The sequence below is a fragment of the Rhincodon typus genome, chromosome 18, assembly GCF_021869965.1.
Source record: "Rhincodon typus isolate 14 chromosome 18, sRhiTyp1.1, whole genome shotgun sequence".
In the NCBI taxonomy this organism is placed as follows: Eukaryota; Metazoa; Chordata; class Chondrichthyes; order Orectolobiformes; family Rhincodontidae; genus Rhincodon; species Rhincodon typus.
In genome coordinates, this window is record NC_063349.1 from 6083513 (window position 1) to 6101316 (window position 17804).

Below are 17804 nucleotides of genomic sequence, written 5' to 3' on the forward strand. Positions count from 1 at the left end.
TTAGAAGCAATCCATAACACAATTTAGTTCCAAGCCATTCGACCCAAGTTTCCAAAACAACAAACAAACAATTTACGTTTATACAGTACTCTTAAGATTAAAAGAATAGAAGACTGTAACCAGACAAAAATTGAGAGCATGGCGCAGCAGATATTAATTTGAACAGTAAACATTTGGAAGTTGTGTTAGGTTTCACTAAGACTGTAAGACATAGGAGCAATGGTAGACTATTCAGCCCGTTCAGACTGTGCCACCAGATTACCAAGATGGCACCAAAGCATAGCAACTCTGTGAGCTCTCTACAGCAGATCTTATTCTTACATACCTTACAACTGCTCTGTTCTTTTTGGTTCTATTATCCTAATACACTTTGTGTGGTATGGCTGCTTGCACTGCACGCAAAACAAAACTTTTCACTGTACTTAGGCACATGTGACAATAATAAATCATGATGTGGAGATGCCGGTGTTGGACTAGGGTGGACAAGGTCAGAAGTCACACAACACCAGGTTTATAGTCCAACAGGTTTACTTGCAAACACAAGCTTTCAGAGCCTCAGTCCTTCTTCAGGTAAATCGAATCAAAACAAAAAACAAAATGAATAAGATCATGGCTCAACATCTAACTACACTCTCAGCTATCCAGCCAAATGTGGATCATGCAGAAATATCCAATACAGGACGAATACAGGCAGCACTCTCTCCAGCTTCCCCTTTATTGTAACCACGCGGCTCCTCAGGGCCTTCTGCTGGCTGACTTTTCTTACCTGCCTCATTAGTGGGCTGGTTACCACATACTGCTGGGGCCCCGTCATCCTGACCGTGTTGGGAGGCATGCGCATCTGCTGGGCCGGGGGAGGCGGCACGCTGGCATTGCTCCTCTGCAGGCTCTGCAGGCTGATCAGGCGAGGTGGCTGCAGGGACTGAGCAAATAAAGGCGGAAACCGGTGAGCGCAGGCCGTGTCCCTCCTGCTGGGAAAAGTACATTCCCGACCGCTTCGAAAGAACCGTGCACAAAAACCGCTCACCCCTTCGTACAAACCTCCACCTCAAAGAAAGGTGACACTCATCATGTTTTAAAATGCTCTGCTGGTTCTCTGAGCATTGCAAGCACAGCACCTCCAATCCAGCAACCCTGGCTTTAGGTCTTCTAGGATTCTGGGCCGGGTCAAAGGTCACATGGGGCATGAGTTTGTGCCCTGCTCCAAGGTGCAGCCAATAAACTAGTGAGAGGAGCCACATTGTGCCAATGTATTACCTAGTCAGATTGCTCAGAGAAGGTACTTTGTAAATCTTTCCACTTGATTAAAATTGATCAAAAGTGTTTGAGGTTTACAAGACACTGCTCCTGTCCTTACTTGCTCAATAAATAGGTGCTGTGAAAGTGATCAAAGAACAATATTTTCAGAGGAGCACCTCCACCAAATACTACCTGGCAGCCCAGAAAATTTCCCATATCAAATCCCTGACCAAATCCAGACCAAGGTGAATACATTCGCACGTGGTAATGGTGTTTGTTTGAAGAGCCAGTGCGGATACGATGGACTGAATGGCCTCCATCTGCATTATCATAATCCTGTGACTTGCCTGGGAGTTTCTGCCCGCAGCTGCAGGCCATGGGCAGGCACAATTTCTTTCCTGTTGTCAAGGCGTGGGATTTTAACTGTTCGCTCACTGGCAGTCTGTACAACGATGCAAAGATTGGGCTGGAGATCACACGTTCTGACCGTGAAAGTCACTCATTCATGCTGGAACAGCACTGGGTGTCACAGAGAAGCACCACCACCCAAGCCTTCAGGCTGCCTTTGAAGCCATCTCAGCGAGGTGAACTCTGGGATCTATCGCGACTTAGCCAGTCCCTCGGGATAAGCACTCACCTGGCTGTTGGGAGATAGAGGCGGCTGCTGTTGGCCTAAGTGTGGGCCTGGAGGCCGAGGCTGCTGGGCGACTGGCAGGATAGGCCTCATCTGGTGCATACGCTGCTGAATCCTCTGAGCCATGACCTGTTGCTGCATGTGCTGGAGGCGAAGCTGGGCCAGGTTAATCTGGCCGTGCACCTTCGCTGTGTTACTGTCCTGGGACTGCATGGTCAGGCCTGTGGACATGTTGGGGGCACTACTAGAAGCCGGTGGATTCTTGTCCAAGACCAAAGAACCTGTTGGGAACAAAGGAGAAGGGGAGAAAAAAAAACAGTAGCCATGAGTCTTCTACGTTAGATTGGAGCACTCGCAACGGCTTCCAACTCCTCATTATTTAAAGATGGAGCAAAAAGACAGCAACAAACACCAACATCTCTGTTTGCAATCGCCATTTTAGAGCCATAAAGGAGAAGGGAAACATTAAAAATAATACCCAGTTAAATTACAAACAAGAGTAGGTCACGTGGCCCTATGAGCCTACCCGCACAATAAGATAATGGTTAATCTCATTTCTAATTTGAATTAAACAAATGATTTCCATTAATATAACTCCTGTCAGATTTGGATTTTTTTTTTCCCTTTATTCATTCACGGGATGAAGGCATTGCTGGCTAGGCAAGCATTTACTGCCCATCCCTAATTGCCCAGAGGACAGTTAAGAGCTAACCACATTGCTGTGGGTCTGGAGTCACATGTAGGCCAGACCAGGGAAGGATGGCGGTTTCCTTCCCTAAAGAACATTAGTGAATCAGATGGGTTTTTCCAACAATCAACAATGGATTCATTATTAGACTCTTCATTCCAGATTTTTTTAAAAATCTAATTCAAATTCCACCATCTGCTGTGGCAGCATTCGAACCCAGATCCCCAGAACATTACCTGCGTCTCTGGACTAACAATCCAGAAATACCACCGCTGGGCCATTGCTACCCACTTCCGATCCTGAAGCATTTCCCTACCAGTACTAGTTCATGCAGTACAATTTCAGTTACAAAACACAGTCAGTTTACGGGCACTGAGTTAAATCACTGGCTAATCTTCCCGTAGTGATGTCACACAAGAATATTAGACAAATAGCAGGTCATTCCGCTCCGTGAGTCAGCTTCACTCTGTTATTCTGCTTAACTCTCCTCATCCATCCTTTGCTCCAGTATACCCTTACCTAGCAAAAAGTCTCCCTCATTCCAATTACTCCAGCAAACCTGTTGTGTGTTTAAACATTAACCAGGTCACTGGGGAAAAAGCTCCTCTTCATTCTGTGCCATAGAATTTATGACGCCCACCTAAGAGGGCCTCCGTTTAAAGTCCCCTCAGAAAGACAGCACTTTAACAAAGCAGCATACCTGCAGAGCTAAATTGTGGTTTCTTGAAGTGGCACTCAAATCAGCCAAATCCTCCCCTCTGGATCCGTTTGTTAGCTTTCTTCTCTGGCCAGAAAGCAGTGGATAAGCATGTGTACAATTTAGCACCTCAAGCACACACCCAACACACAGACACAGTACAAACCTCACCACACAACATGCACAAGAGCTAACACTGACTCAGCAAAGAACACCTGCCAGCAGGTTTCAGCTTTGAAGTCCTGCTGGGTGAGATTAGAGAAGCCGTCACTCAGCATGACCATCCTCTGGAGTCAGAGAGCATAGAAACAGACTTTTTGGTCCAACTCATCTGTGCCAACCAAGATTCCCAAGCTGAACTTGTCCCACTTGCCTGCATTAGGCTTGGAGGGATATGGGCCTTTCTTATTCACGTACCTATCCAAATGTCTTTTAAATGTTGTAACTCCTGCATCTACCACTTCCTCTGGCAGGTCATTCCACATACAAACCGCCCCTGTGTGAAAATCTCACCCCTCAAGTCCCTTTTAAATTTTTCTCCTCTCACTTAAAAACACGCCCCCTAATTTTGAACTCCCCTACTCTAGGGAAAAGACCTTTGCCATTCATCTGTGCCCCTCACAATTTTATAAACCTCTATTAGGTCATCCCCCCCACATCACTCGCCCCGCAACTTTAGTACCATTGGAGATCATTCCCCGGCAACACCATCCTGTAAAAACAGGGTCATTAATACACAAGCAACAGGAAGTGAAAGGTGGACACGCCCGAAATGAGGACTAAATTTGTTTCAATAAATTAAACTGAAACCAAAAGAAATTCACAATGCTGCAAAACTGGGAGGTGGGAGCAGGACAGAATGGTTGCCCAGTTTCTGCTGCCTTGGCACTGATAAACACTATACCAGCTACTCACTAATACACAAATGGAGAATGCCAGGGGATTGGAGTGGGGGAATAATCACAGAAGACACTGAGAGACTGCACCCCATGGAGGGGAAAAATGTATAAAGGACATTGGTTAGGACACTTTTTGGTCTTCCTGCAGTAGGAAAGATGTTGTGAAACTTAAAAAAGGTTCAGAAAAAATTTACAAAGACGTTGCCAGGACTGGAGGGTGTGAGCTATAGGGAGAGGCTGAATAGGCTGGGGCTATTTTCTCTGGAGCCTCGGAGGCTGAGGGGTGACCTTATAAAGGTTTATGAAATCATGAGGGGCATGGATAGGGTGAATAGTCAAGGTCTTTTCCCCAGGGTAGTGGAATCCTAAACTAGAGGGCAGAGGTTTAAGGTCAGAGGGGGAAGATTTAAAAAGGACTTGAGGGCCAACATTTTCACACAGAGGGTGGTGCGTGTATGGAATGAGCTGCCAGAGGAGGTGGTGGAGGCTGGTACAGTTACAACATTTACAAGGCATCTGGATGGGTATATGAACAGGAAGGGTTTAGAGGGATATGGGCCAAATGGGACCATATTAATTTAGGATAGCTGGTCAGCATGGACGAGGTGGGTCAAAGCGTCTGTTTCTGTGCTGTACATTTCCATGGCCATACACTCATATGCCAGAGGGCTGGACTAATGATCCAGAGAATGAGAGTTCAAAACATACAACACAGGCGCTCGAGAATTCCCACTAGATACTTAAAACGTTTACTCGCAAGATTCGGAAAATGAAGTTCCCTGGCTGGGCCCTGTCTGGCAGGAGGGGTGCCTCCATTTTGCTTTTCTTACCCAAATTGAGGACATTCTTGGCCCAGAAGGTTGGGTCGCAGTGAAACCGAACGGAGCTGGTCGCGACTGGAGACGCATCACATCGGGCTCGGAGGATGTACCTCAGCTGAAAGGTGATCTGCAATCGGAGGAGGCAAGGTTTGAGTATTGCAGGCCAGTGCAGGGCGGAGGGGCATAAGTCATCGCCGAATACACGTGTGTACTGTCCCCAAACCGCACCCGCTCTCCATTTCTCACAAACCGCAGAGCAGAGCCCTGAACACACGTACTGTCAGAGTCAGTAGCCATGTAATTTGGAATCACTAGCCTGGTGATGTCACTGCTATTCCACATCAGGTTTTATTTCTCCCCCACTTATATCCCTACCATAGGTTTAATGTGGCTTTGGCTACGGTGAATACATCTACAGTATTCCTGTCTCCAGTCATTACTCAGGGACCTTCTCTGGGAGCGGCGGCAGATCCTGAGGTCTTAGGCTCAATGTTCTTCGTTTCAGACACTTGGATCACCTTACCAGTCTTTTACTGTAAAGCAAGGCGATGCTGCTCCTGTTGGAGATAGCCCACTTGGCAAAGTTCATGACATGCTCCACTTGTTTGGATACCCCAGAGATCTCCAGTTGTTGCTGGAGGAGCTTTGCTTGACGGTCTTTGGTTACACTCTGCAGGGGGAAAAAATGGCCCATTAACCAGAATTCAAAGCAGCCTGTCCCCATGGGGGATTTCTAAGGTTACTCTGGAGACAATATCCACCCACTTAATTTAAACAGTCTGGCTTCAATGTGAGAAATATTTGCTTTTGCTAACCTCAGGGCGTTCCAAAACACTTTGCAAGTGATTAACTACTTTTAAACTATTATAGAGACAAGCCAGAGTCAACTTGCGAGCAGCTTGCTCCCATAAACACAGCAATGAGAGAGTAACCAGAAATTTGGTTTTAGATTTTAGCAGAGGGATAAACATTGGCCTCGACACGAGGCTAAACTCTAGTGCCCTTCTTTGCAGGGTGTAAGGGTTCCTTTTTACAGCCACCCACGAGAATGGAGAAGGGCCCAATTTAACCTCTGTCAAAGGCTGGCACTTGCGACAAAGCAGTACTCCCTCTTTGGGAACGTCCCATTAAGTTACATGCTCAGGTCTTGGGAATGGAAGGCAGGTAGGAGACAGGACTGGGAAATTCACAGACCACACAAAAATTGACCAGACAGATGATAACAGAGGAAGATATCAATGGCTTGCCTGAATGGTCAGAAAGGTGGCAACTGGAATTCAATTTGGGAGAAGCGTGGCATTAGGCATGGTGTGTGCGCGTACGTGCGTGTGTGCAGGCAAACAAGGGAATACACAATAACAGGGAGGGTATTGAGAGGGGTATAGAAAATGCTACATCTTGGAGTAAATGTTCACAAGTCCCAGCAGGTGCAGGATAGGTAGATGAAGGAAGTAACGAAGGCATATGGAACATTTTCCTTCACCAGGCAAAGTATCAAGTACAGGAGATGGATTGCTTGAATTATACAAGACATGGATAGGCCATAGTTGGAATTGTGTACAGCTCCAGTCACATTACAGGAAGGACACATTAGAGGAAGCACGAGAGGAGATTTACAAGAATTTTACCCGGGCTTAAAAATGATAGATGTGAGGAAAGGTTGGATAGACAAGGATACTTTTTCTTAGATCAGAGGAGACTGAGTGGAGGGTTGGGGGGAATTGAGGTGCTCAAAATAATGAGGGCGTTGGATAGAGTGAACACAAAAGCTTTCATTCAGCAGACAGACTCAATTATGGGGGCACAGATTAAAGGTAGAAGGATTAGAAGGCACACAAGGAAAAGCTTGCTCACCCAAAGGGTGGGGAAGGTGTAGAGTTTGCTGCCCAGTTTGATGCAGAGGTTGAAACAAGTCTGGATCTGCTCCTGAAGCGCTGCATCCTGCAAAGCTACAGACCAGGGACTAGTAACTGGGCTTAGAAATGAGGGCTAGTTTTGTTTAGCTGGTGCAGGGATATTGGGCTGAATGGTCTCTTTCTGCCTTGGAACTTAGCTATGGTTCTAACAAACTCGAAACCCCGGAGGCAGAGAGGTTTAGGGATGGAATTCTGGGGTTTGAGATCAGGATGATCGAAATAATGACTGATGTTTGAGCCAGAGAAACTCGCGGGGACACGCAAGAGGCCAGAATCGAAAGAGTATAGGGGTCTTGGAGGACACAGAGCCAGAATACCTCCAGCTGCTGCAACAAGGCTTTCCCTTTCTTGTTGATCTCGATCATGAGCGTGAAAACGGCCACTTTTATGTCCTGCTCGACCTTCTTACAATTTTCATTGACTTCATTAATCCTGCAACACAAACATGCTCATTGATGGGCTTATATTAACAACTGTCTCTTTTAGGATGGTCCAACTGAAAATAAATTTACGAGATTTAACTACCCTCACATGTACGACGAGAGCTTGTTTTCATCCGGCCCCTTTACGGGAATAATAGCATCCCAAGGTACTGCACAGGATTAATAATGAGTTAAAAAGTAAAACAAGGGTCCTACAATTGGTAGGATCCTGCTCCCAACTGCCGATGGCGACACAAAGCGGGCAACAGCTGAGGATATTGATATAATTTGGTATTTGATATTGATATGGCCATCACTGGCAAGGCCAGCATTTATTGCCCATGACTTGACCTCAGAGGTCACTTAAGAATGAGCCACCTTGCAGAGGGTCTGGAGTCACATGGATGCCAGGTTGGGTAAGGAAGGCAGAGTTCCTTCCCAAAAGGATGGGCTTTCACAATATTTAAAACAAAAAATTGTCACGATCGCATTCCAGAGTTGTTGGTATATTCCAGTTATTTTATTACATAAATTAACTGAATGCAAATTCCCCCAGCTTTGATGTAGGATTTGAACTAGTGCTGTCAGAACATTAGCCTGGTCCTCTGACGTTACCATTGTCTCCTCATTATACCTCAGCCTGAATGCCCCGCACTCCAAAATAACGCCCCTTCAAGCAGATGGGCAGCCAGATGGAGTAGAGGCCCAGTGAGTGAGGTGTGAGCCAGAGAGCTTTGCTGAGCGAGAGGTACCTGTTCTGGATCTGAGTGGCTGCATACTGGATGTAGTTTCTTTTCTCCTGAAGTTTGGCTGTCAGCGTATCAATGATGACTTTCTGGTTCTTAAAGGCCTCTTCTAGAAACTGGTATCTGGAAATACAAACAAGGTGATTCAAAACTTGGATGGCAGCTATACTGGACTTCCTGAATAACACCAACAGTCCTTGTTCAGTTCCAGCAGACTGTACAGAAATCACATTATATGGAACAGCGAGGGCTTCGAGAGGGAATTATCTGAAAAAGGTAGAACATTCAGGGTTACAGGAAGGAGGCAGGGAAGTGGCACCAGGTGAGTTTCCAAATCAAAAAGCAAGTACAGACCCAACAAACCTGCCATTGGGTGTTGGAGCAATTCAGAGATTGTGTGCACCTTCCAGCACAGATAGAGCATTTGGCCCAATAAAACTTCTATACCCAGGACTTCAGCTGCACACCAGCCTCTTTCCAACAGACTGCATCAATTTTAATTACCACTGATTGGGATTGATCAGCGACACTCAGGTTGCAAAGTGGAGACTGCGAATTGCGGATGGGACTGGAGAGGGAGTCACGAAAGAGGTCAACATGGGTGCTGGTCCTCAATGCACTGGTGACGTGGTACTGGAGAATGTACCAAGAAGCACACCATAGCAATCCTTCCAGTACCAGCCAAAGCAGCTGAAACATGTCAGAAGGCCAGATCAACCCAGTCAAGTGGGCCCTGGCCAGGAAGGCTCTAAACAGGTCCAGGCAGCGAGCTGTGGGGGGAGTCAGATTTAACACAGTGTGGAGCTGGAGGAACACAGCAGGCCAGGCAGCATCAGAGGAGCAGGAAAGTGGACGTTTCGGGTCCCGACCTGCTGTGTTCCTCCAGCTCCACACTGTGTTATCTCTGACTCCAGCATCTGCAGTTCTTACTATCTCTGTGGGGGGGAATCATATCTCTCAACTGTCTGCCACTCTTCCACGGTTATTTTCATGCCCGGATGGCCTTAGAGAGGGAGCATGAGGTGCCCAACAATGCTCTTTATGCTTTTCGAGAGAGAGGTAGGCACCAGAGGATGCAGTGTTTTATTTCCCCCTCCAACTCCTTCTTGATTTAGCCCCATCCTGCTCTCCCTAACCCCACCACCCTTCACTCTTGATGGTTCACATTGCCCACAATGGGCTTTGCTTGTAAACATTTGATTGGCTACGTGGGTGATTTCTCGTGGTGGCTGGTAGTTTAAAATAAAACTCAAGTGGCCAAACAGCCCAGTGTGGTTCAACATTGCTTCAGAATGAGAGAGATGCTGGGGGCCATATTCAAGAGGCTTCCGAGACCTCTCCCTGATAATATTAAAATTGGATCATTGCTGCAGTCAGAACTGCACTGAAGAAACACCTTGATTTCCTTGTAAACTTATATCCCAAAGCCCCTAAACCCCACAACCCTGACTGTCCCAAGCTGTAAAGCTCCCTCTCCGTGAAAATATCCTGCCGTTGTCCAGCCCTTAACCAGCACTTCCAACAGAGATTCCAGAGCAATACACCCGGAGTGTTACCCGAAAGGTCTGGTTCAGATCATCAACTGAGATCCCGTGTCTGATTCCACATTGTAAACGTGTCAAAGCAGCCTCAGTGCAGGATGGGAACACAGAAACCCCTTAGGGGATGGAAAGGGAAACTAAAAGGCATCGATGATGCTTTTTTTTTGGGCCAGCTCAAAAATAGGCAATTTCCCAAACAGCATCCCGCCTCCAACTTTCAGTGTGGGAAAGTGGAGGGAGAGAGTATTTCCCTGTTTGGTGACATACACGCATTTCCTTTCCGAGCTCACCACAGGGGTGGATCGTCACCCAAGAATTAACACAGCACTGTGGAATGAGAGTGCGGATCATGACAGGAAAAGCCAACCACTAGAGGGTAAATCGTTCTGTTAGCCTTCATGGACACAGAGAATACAGCATAAAGGAGGCAAGAAGGGGCACACTATCAAAAAGAGGTCTTCAAAAATGTTCATTTCATTTCATTTCTAAAAGAAAAGTCAAATAATTAAAGATCCAAATGAGAAGCTATAACCTGTTGTCTGGAAATAGAAAGTACTGTACCCCAGTGTTTCACAGGGACAGACCTGTCCACACCAGTACTGTACCCCAGTGTTACACAGGGACAGATCCATGCCTGTGCTGAGTTTGCCCTGCTTAGGTACCTGTGTTCCTTGTGCTCCAGCAGTTGGCAGTCTCGACATGTTAACCGATCGCAGGTCTCACAGAAAAGCTTGAGCTGCTCCTGCCTGTGGATGGGGCAGAAGAGCATTCGCTGGTTGGACACACTGACCGCCTCTGGGGAAACACAGTAAAAAGGGTGCAACATGGTTAACACTTTCCACTGACAACCCTGGGAACGTTAGCTGGACCAGAATTAAACCTCTGTGGTACACCTTTGCCTTTAACAGTACATGTAACGGGATGTCTCATTGCTCGGGGAAGGGGAAAGAGTGTGGTGCCTCACTTCTTTTCAGCTTTTTGGTTGAAACCACCATTTTTGCCTGGGGTCATTTGTGCCCAATACGGAGTTTTTCACATAAGCAGCTGCAAACCCAATCTAATTTCAATGGGATCCTAATGTGACAAACCCCAAGTCAACTAACCAATTTTTGTTTTTATTCATTTGTGGGAAGTGGGTGTCGTTGGCTAGGCCAGCATTTCTTGCCCATCCCTAGTTGCCCTTGAGAAGGTGGTGGTGATCTGCCTTATTGAACCACTGCAGTCCTCCTGCTGTGGGTTGACCCACAATGCCATGAAGGAGGGAATTCCAGGATTTTGATCCAGTGACAGTGAAGGAACGACGATATATTGCCAAGTCAGGACGGTGAGTGACTTAGGGGAGGAACTTGCAGGAGGTGGTGTTTCCATATAGCTGCTGCCCTTGTCCTTCTAGATGGAAGTGGTCGTGGGTTTGGAAGGTGCTGCCTGAGGATCTTTGGTGAATTTCTGCAGTGCATGTTGTAGACAGTACACACTGCTGCTACTGAGTGTCCCCTTGTTTGCGTCTTAGGTGACCTTTTGCTGCTTCAAGAGATAACCAGCTGAGACTGTTGGAAATTTTCCCTCAATGGACATTTCTGGAAAGCAGCCACTGAAAACAACTCAAACCCTCTCTTGGGTCCAATCCCAGTAGCGGTGATGAATAGGTGCCCCTGGGGAGTCCTGAGCTAGCTGTAGGAACCATTATCATTTCAGAGGTATCATGTGCTTAACCCTTGAAACATAAAGCTACTGAATCAGTGCCTACCATCCCTGTCAGGTTTCCTTTTGTTCCAGGTTGTATTCAGGTAACAGAGACCAACTCTACGTGACTAACCTGACCCTTTAGCATGAGGGTCAGACCCAATATATGGCCACATGATGCAGCAACATGGCACACTGGGCTAATTTACCAACATGAATGCTCCACCAGACTGGATTTTGTCCTCTCCCAATTCAAAGGCCAATCTGAGGCCCAATTCAAAAGAGGCCAGGAACTGGTGCTGCAGCGGATCTACAGCAGGGGGCTGGAGGTAAGCGGCACTCTGGCGAATTGTTTTAATGTTTACCTGGTGACACATCCTTCTTCTGCCTCACAGTGTGGTCTTTTGTAAACTTGACTCTCTGATGGGCCTCGATGCAGGTTTTACACAGCCACTCAAGACACTCCACACAGAAGCCACTGGCCTCGGCATTATCCTCGCAGCTCGTACACACCTGAGCGGAGGAAAGCAGCAGCGGTTATTGCTTTGGGGAGTGGCAGCAGATAAACCACTCCTCTGAGTGAAGGGAACTGAAGATCATCTTTCTTTAGGAGCAGACTTTGAAGGCCAACTGCAATATTTCCTGCATTACATCGCTCCTCAGACACGGACCGGGATGTTTCGTCCATTCAGAATTTCAAATCAGTCCTCTATCTCAACTCTATCTGCTCCACATAGATTTACATATTAATAAAAATCTCAATCTTAAAACCAACCCACAGTATTCAGTGTCTTTTGGGGGAAGGAGGAAACTGGATTTTTGCCAGGGTGATGACTATAGATACTGGACAGTACATGGGATATCATACTAAAAGTACACTAGATACAAAATATGCATATGCAAGTACAATAAGAATCAGCCTCTATTAAGTCTTTCTTAATCTTAGGACTCATAATTAATGGTAGGGCCCTGGATAGTGTTGTAGAACAGAGGGATTTAGTGGTTCATGTACATAATTCTTTGAAATTTGCATCACGTATGGACAGGGTGGTTAAGGCGGCATTTAGCACACTTGTCCTTTTGATTATATAAGTTGGGGAGTCATATTGAGGTTGCACCAGACATTGGTGAGGCCTCAACTGGAGTACTGTGTCCAATTCTGGTCACCCTGTTATAGGAAGGATATTAAGCTGGAGAGGGTTCAGAAGAGATTTACCAGGATGTTGCCGGGTATGGAATGTTTGAATTAAAAAGAAAGGCTGGATAGGCTGGGACTTTTTCCACTGAAGCATGGGAGGTTGAGAGGTGACATTATAGAGGTTTACAAAATGATGAGTGGAATAGATAGAGTTGATGGCAGGTGTTTTTTCCCTAGGGTGGGGGATTTCAAAATTAGGGAGCATATTTTTAAGGTGAGAGGAGAGAGATTTTAAAAAGACATGAGGGGCTTAAAGTTCTTGCAAAGATTTGTAGCTTGGATTGAGGGTGATTTGCTCACGAGCTGGCTGGTTATAGTTCAGACATTTCGTCATTATGCTAGGTAACATTATCAGTGCTGCCTCCGATGAAGCGATGTTATTCTAAGGCACTTAGTATTTATACGACCCAGTCTATTGGAGGTGTTTTGTGTCATTTCCTGTTCTTTTTTGCAAGAGTTTGTATATGGGGTTTAATTCCACATGTTTATTGATTGAAATATGGGTGGAAAATCAGGTCTCTAGGAATTCCCGCGCATGTCTGTGGTAGGCTTGGGCTGGGATGGTCACGTCGTCCCAGTTACGTTAATGGCCTTCGTTGTCCAGAGTGCACTGAAATGAGAGAAAGTTTGTCGTGTCGTTTTGCTGCGAGCTGGTGCTCACCTTTAACTGTCAACAAACAGATTAATGGCACACCTATGGGGTCACCCATCTCAGCACTTATTGCAGAGGCAGTCATGCAAAGACCGGAATGCACACCCCCCGCCCCCAAAACAGTGGATAGGATACATGGACGATACATTTGTCATCATTAAACGCACTAATTTAGAAGAGACACACCACCTAGTCAACAACATTTTCACCGGGATCAAATTCACAAGAGGAAAAGGAAAACGAAAACAACAATCAATTTCTGCTCCTAGACATCAGGGTAGAATGAATGACAAATGGGGAATTCCAGACCACAGGATACAGGAAGGCAACCCACACTGACCAAATCCTCAATGCCCACAGCAATCACCCCAACGTTCACAAACAAAGCTGTTTTAGGACACTATTCAAACAGGCTGCAACCCAATGGAACTTCACAAGGAGGAGGAAAAGCACCCATACAAGGTCTTCACTATCAATGGATACCCCACTAACTTCATCCGCAGATGTCTACCAGATAGACAACACCAAGAGGACACAATACGACGTAATACACTGGCCACACTACTGTGTATCAAGAATATATTGGAACTGACTACGAGACTCCCACAACCACTAGGAATCAGGATAGCACACAAACACACAGCCACACTATGACAAACACTCACAAGGACCAAAGACCCCATACCCATGGAATGCAGGATCAATGTGGTTTACAAAATACCGTGCAAGGTCTGCCAAAAACATTACATCAGCCTGACAGGAAGGAAACTAACCATCAGAATACACGAACACCAGCTAGCAGCAGAACGACAAGACAAACTTTCTCTCATTTCAGTGCACTTGGACAACGAAGGCCATCAATTTAACTGGGACAACTGACTATCCTAGCTCAAGCCAACCATTGACGCGCACAGGAATTCCTAGAGGCCTGGTTCTCCACCCATAATAAACATGTGGAATTAGACCCCATATACAATCCCTTGCTAAGAAGAACCGGAAATGACAAAACACCTCAACAGAAAGGATCATATAAATTCTAAGCGGAGTAGAACATTGCTTCATCAGAGGCAACACTGATGATGTTACCTAGAACGGTGATGAAATGTCTGTTAACTATATCAGCCAGCTCAGCAAGCAAATCAACAACCTCAGACATGAGGGGCAAATTTTTTTTTTTTTTTCAAACAAAGAGGGTGGTTCACATGTGGAATGAGCTTCCTGAGGAAACAGCGGATGTTGGGCACAATTACAACCTTCTGAAGACATTTCGATAAGTACATGAATGGGAAAGGTTTGGAGGGATATGGGCCAGGAGCAGGCAGGTGGGACGTGTTTAGTTTGGGATTACGATCAGCATGGACTGGTTGGACCGAAGGGTCGGTTTCTTGGCTGTACGATTCTATGACTGTATAAAAAGTTAAATCTGAGACTTAAATTGGTTCTTGCAGCGTGAGAACATGACCATTTCTAAACATCTGTGTAATCAAAGTGCTGTGTGACTTCATTTTGGCTGGCCTAGCTCTAATTTTAAGACCATGACTATGTTGGTTCTGGATCTCCCCGCCTGAGAAAATAATCTGGTAGCATCTACCATTCTGAAACCTTTTAAGAGTTTAAACAACTCAATCAGACCACCTCTCAAATGTGACCGAGACAGGTAGATCAAGCATTCAGAATATCCAGAAGAAACTGGATGCCTTGGGAAAGTTAATTGCGGTCAAAGCTGGCATTCTCATGATACATGTGGTTACATTCAACAATTCTAGTTACTGATCTGTGGAAAAGACAGGCATAAGGTTTACAATTTGCTGAGATCACGATGTGCAGAAGATCAAATGTCCTTACTATCTTAGCTCAGTCACACAGAAAAGAAACAAATTGCATTGTCCCCATTTCATAGCAACCAACTTCCTCAAAAGGACTTGAGGTTTTCACCTCTATTACCCTTACCAGCATTCCATTACATTCTCTTGTGAAGATGGTAAACCACATAGCAAAATCATTTCCCTTGACCACGGGGAGAGATTCTGATCGGAATTAACCCAGTAAATGAGGCATGAGAAATTCCAATGGGACAGCGTGTTACCCAACTGTTGGAAAGTCTCGAATGATAGGACAAAAGGTTTCCCAAATACCAGACGTGTATTTATATAGCGCCTTTCACAGCCACGGGGCATCCCAAAAAGATTTGCAGCCAGGGAAGTGCTGAAACGTAGGAAGAAACACTAGCAGCAATTTGTGCAGGGAAATTCTACAGCACAACATGAAAATAAACAAATAATGTGTTTTGGTTGGAGAAGTATCAACAGGAAATCAGTTCTCTCTCTCTCACACACACACACACACACACACACTCACACACACACACACAGAGACGCAATACCTTTCTCTTTCTAGATCACCCTGTATCTATTAATACAGACACGGACAAAATCTCCAATCAGAACTGGTAACACTGCAAAGACAGAGTAGCTCAGATGTCCAAAAAGATGAATATTGACAGATTAATGATTCAAGCAGCATCTTTTGGCAGTGCTGGAAGACTCACTTTCAAATCACGTGACCAGAGACACATTCCCCAAGAGCTGCCATTTCGAATTTTTAAAACAGTTTATAGTTCAGAGTGTTCCATCCAGCAAACGTAGGTCATCCTAGTGATAGCCCTGTGTCCTGTTGGAGATCTTGATCCCCTACAGCCTCAGCACCCATCCAACTTCCGCCACCTCTGCTTTTGGAGTCAGAGCAATGTATGCTCGGATGAAGGTTGATCAGGAAGCACCTGCCAGACAGAGGTGTGTCCATATAAAGAAAGACTGGGACCTGAACACTGCTTTTACACTGGGCCAGTATGTCCCAGAGTGCTACAGCAGGCAATGAAGTGCAGTCGCTGTTGCAGTGGAAGAAACGTGACAATCCCTTATGCACAGCAAGATCCCAAAAGACACATTCAGAAATGATCAAATAATTTGTTTCAGGCTTCATTTGAGGGGTTAAAGAAATTTAGGACGGGGCGCCATGGAAAGTTTCCCTTCTCTTTGTGGCATCTTTCATATCCACCTTCAACGCTGCATCCAGTAGACAGCACATCCAACACTGCGATACTCCCTCACCACTGCATATGGGAGTTTCTGCCTACATCCAGGGCCTGTGCCTGGAGTTGGGATTCGCGGGTTATTCCTTCCCTAAAGGCCGCATAAAGGGGCTCACTTAGAACATTTAAAAAAAGGGCACGAGCAGGCCATTCAGCCCCTCGAGCCCACTCTGTAATTCAATAAGATCGCAGCTGATCTTTTCATGGACTCAGCTCCACGTACCTGCCCACTCACCATAACCCTTAACTCCTGTACTGCTCAAAAACCTATCTTTGCCTTAAAAAAAATCAAACGAGTTAGCCTCGACTGCTTCGCTGGGCAGGAAATTCCACAGATTCACAGAGTTGGGTGATGAAGTTCCTCCTCAACTCAGTCCTAAATCTGCCTCTCTTTATTTTGCACGGCATCTTCCGTGGATATGCCCTAAATGCCATTTGGCCAAGTCTTACTGGCAGCACTCAGAGCCTGGCTCATAGGCCTCGTTGCCCCATAGCTGCAACAGCAGCAGCTCGGTTTATGACAGATGTCTCCGGTCTGTGTACTCCCCTCGAGTTTCTGCCTGTGATTTGGAATTGGCCCAGCAACGGAGTCTTCACCAGTCGGCTGCCACCTCCTACTCACCAGCTGACAACGTGGCAAATTTGGTGGAAGACCCTGCACAGCAAAACAATTGAAGGCCTGCAAAATTCTAAACCAACAAAAAAATAACAGAGTTACAGCCTTTGAACAAGTTTTGGGATGAACCGTTGCCAGTCGCTGGGATGAAGCAGGTTGCAAGGTTACCTGGAATTGACCAAATCCAGAGAAAAGAGTTGGCATGCTGATGTGGCAAAAAGGAATTGGAGGCATTTTTGATGAAAAATAAAAGCCTCTATTCTCTTCAAGACAAAAATGACACTCATCCACGTTGAGCAAACGTCTTGCTGAGAATCAACTTCCCTTTCATACGGCCTGTGTTAGTATCAGATTTTGCCAACCTACAGCTTGGAACCAAAGATTAGATGCCAAGCAACATCTCCCCCACCTTGTCGTTACAAATCAAACTCAAATGCAGAAAACTGCCTCAGGCTGCGCCAGTCTGACGTTTTTCCGTTACTCACCTCTGCCGTCCTGTGGTCTCTCTTTAAGGAGATGGCCAATGGATGACGAATAAGGGTCACTCTCGTTCCGCAGCCATGACCACTTGACCAGGCTGAGACTGACCAGACCCATTTCACACACTTCGAGCCAACAAACAGAGGCAACTTCCATCCCACCAGTCAGGCTGGAATTGAGCCAGAAATGAAAAGGTTAATATCTAACCCACTCCGAACGGTCAGTTCCTTCCTCATGTTTCTTTTCATTACCTACACGTATAAAGGGCAGCTTTAACTTTGGGTTAAATGTGCTGTGGGTTCAGGGTCACTGGACTGAGTGTGAATTTACCTTCGATCAGCAAAGCTAGAAAGCATTGAGTCTCCTAGTCCACAGTCAGCATTATTGTACCAATACCTGAAATCATTTAAACAATCAACACAAGAGGCCATTCGGGCCATTCCAGCAGTGATGCAGGAGATATCCAATTGGGAAGGTGATT

General features: G+C 45.9%; 1 protein-coding gene across 1 annotated transcript in view; it reads right to left on the bottom strand.

Moving 5' to 3' along the window:
* Positions 1-17478, bottom strand: part of trim33 (tripartite motif containing 33) — a gene marked incomplete at its 5' end in the record, with an annotated part of 35569 nt that extends 18091 nt beyond the window's left edge. The window contains 9 exons of the mRNA XM_048607810.1: positions 767-922; positions 1877-2154; positions 4988-5105; positions 5502-5648; positions 7212-7326; positions 8069-8185; positions 10266-10398; positions 11652-11799; positions 17329-17478. Of these exons, the coding sequence (XP_048463767.1) occupies positions 767-922; positions 1877-2154; positions 4988-5105; positions 5502-5648; positions 7212-7326; positions 8069-8185; positions 10266-10398; positions 11652-11799; positions 17329-17478 (1362 nt within the window). The remainder of the gene's footprint in view (positions 1-766; positions 923-1876; positions 2155-4987; positions 5106-5501; positions 5649-7211; positions 7327-8068; positions 8186-10265; positions 10399-11651; positions 11800-17328) is intronic.
* Positions 17479-17804: the final 326 nt, after the last annotated feature.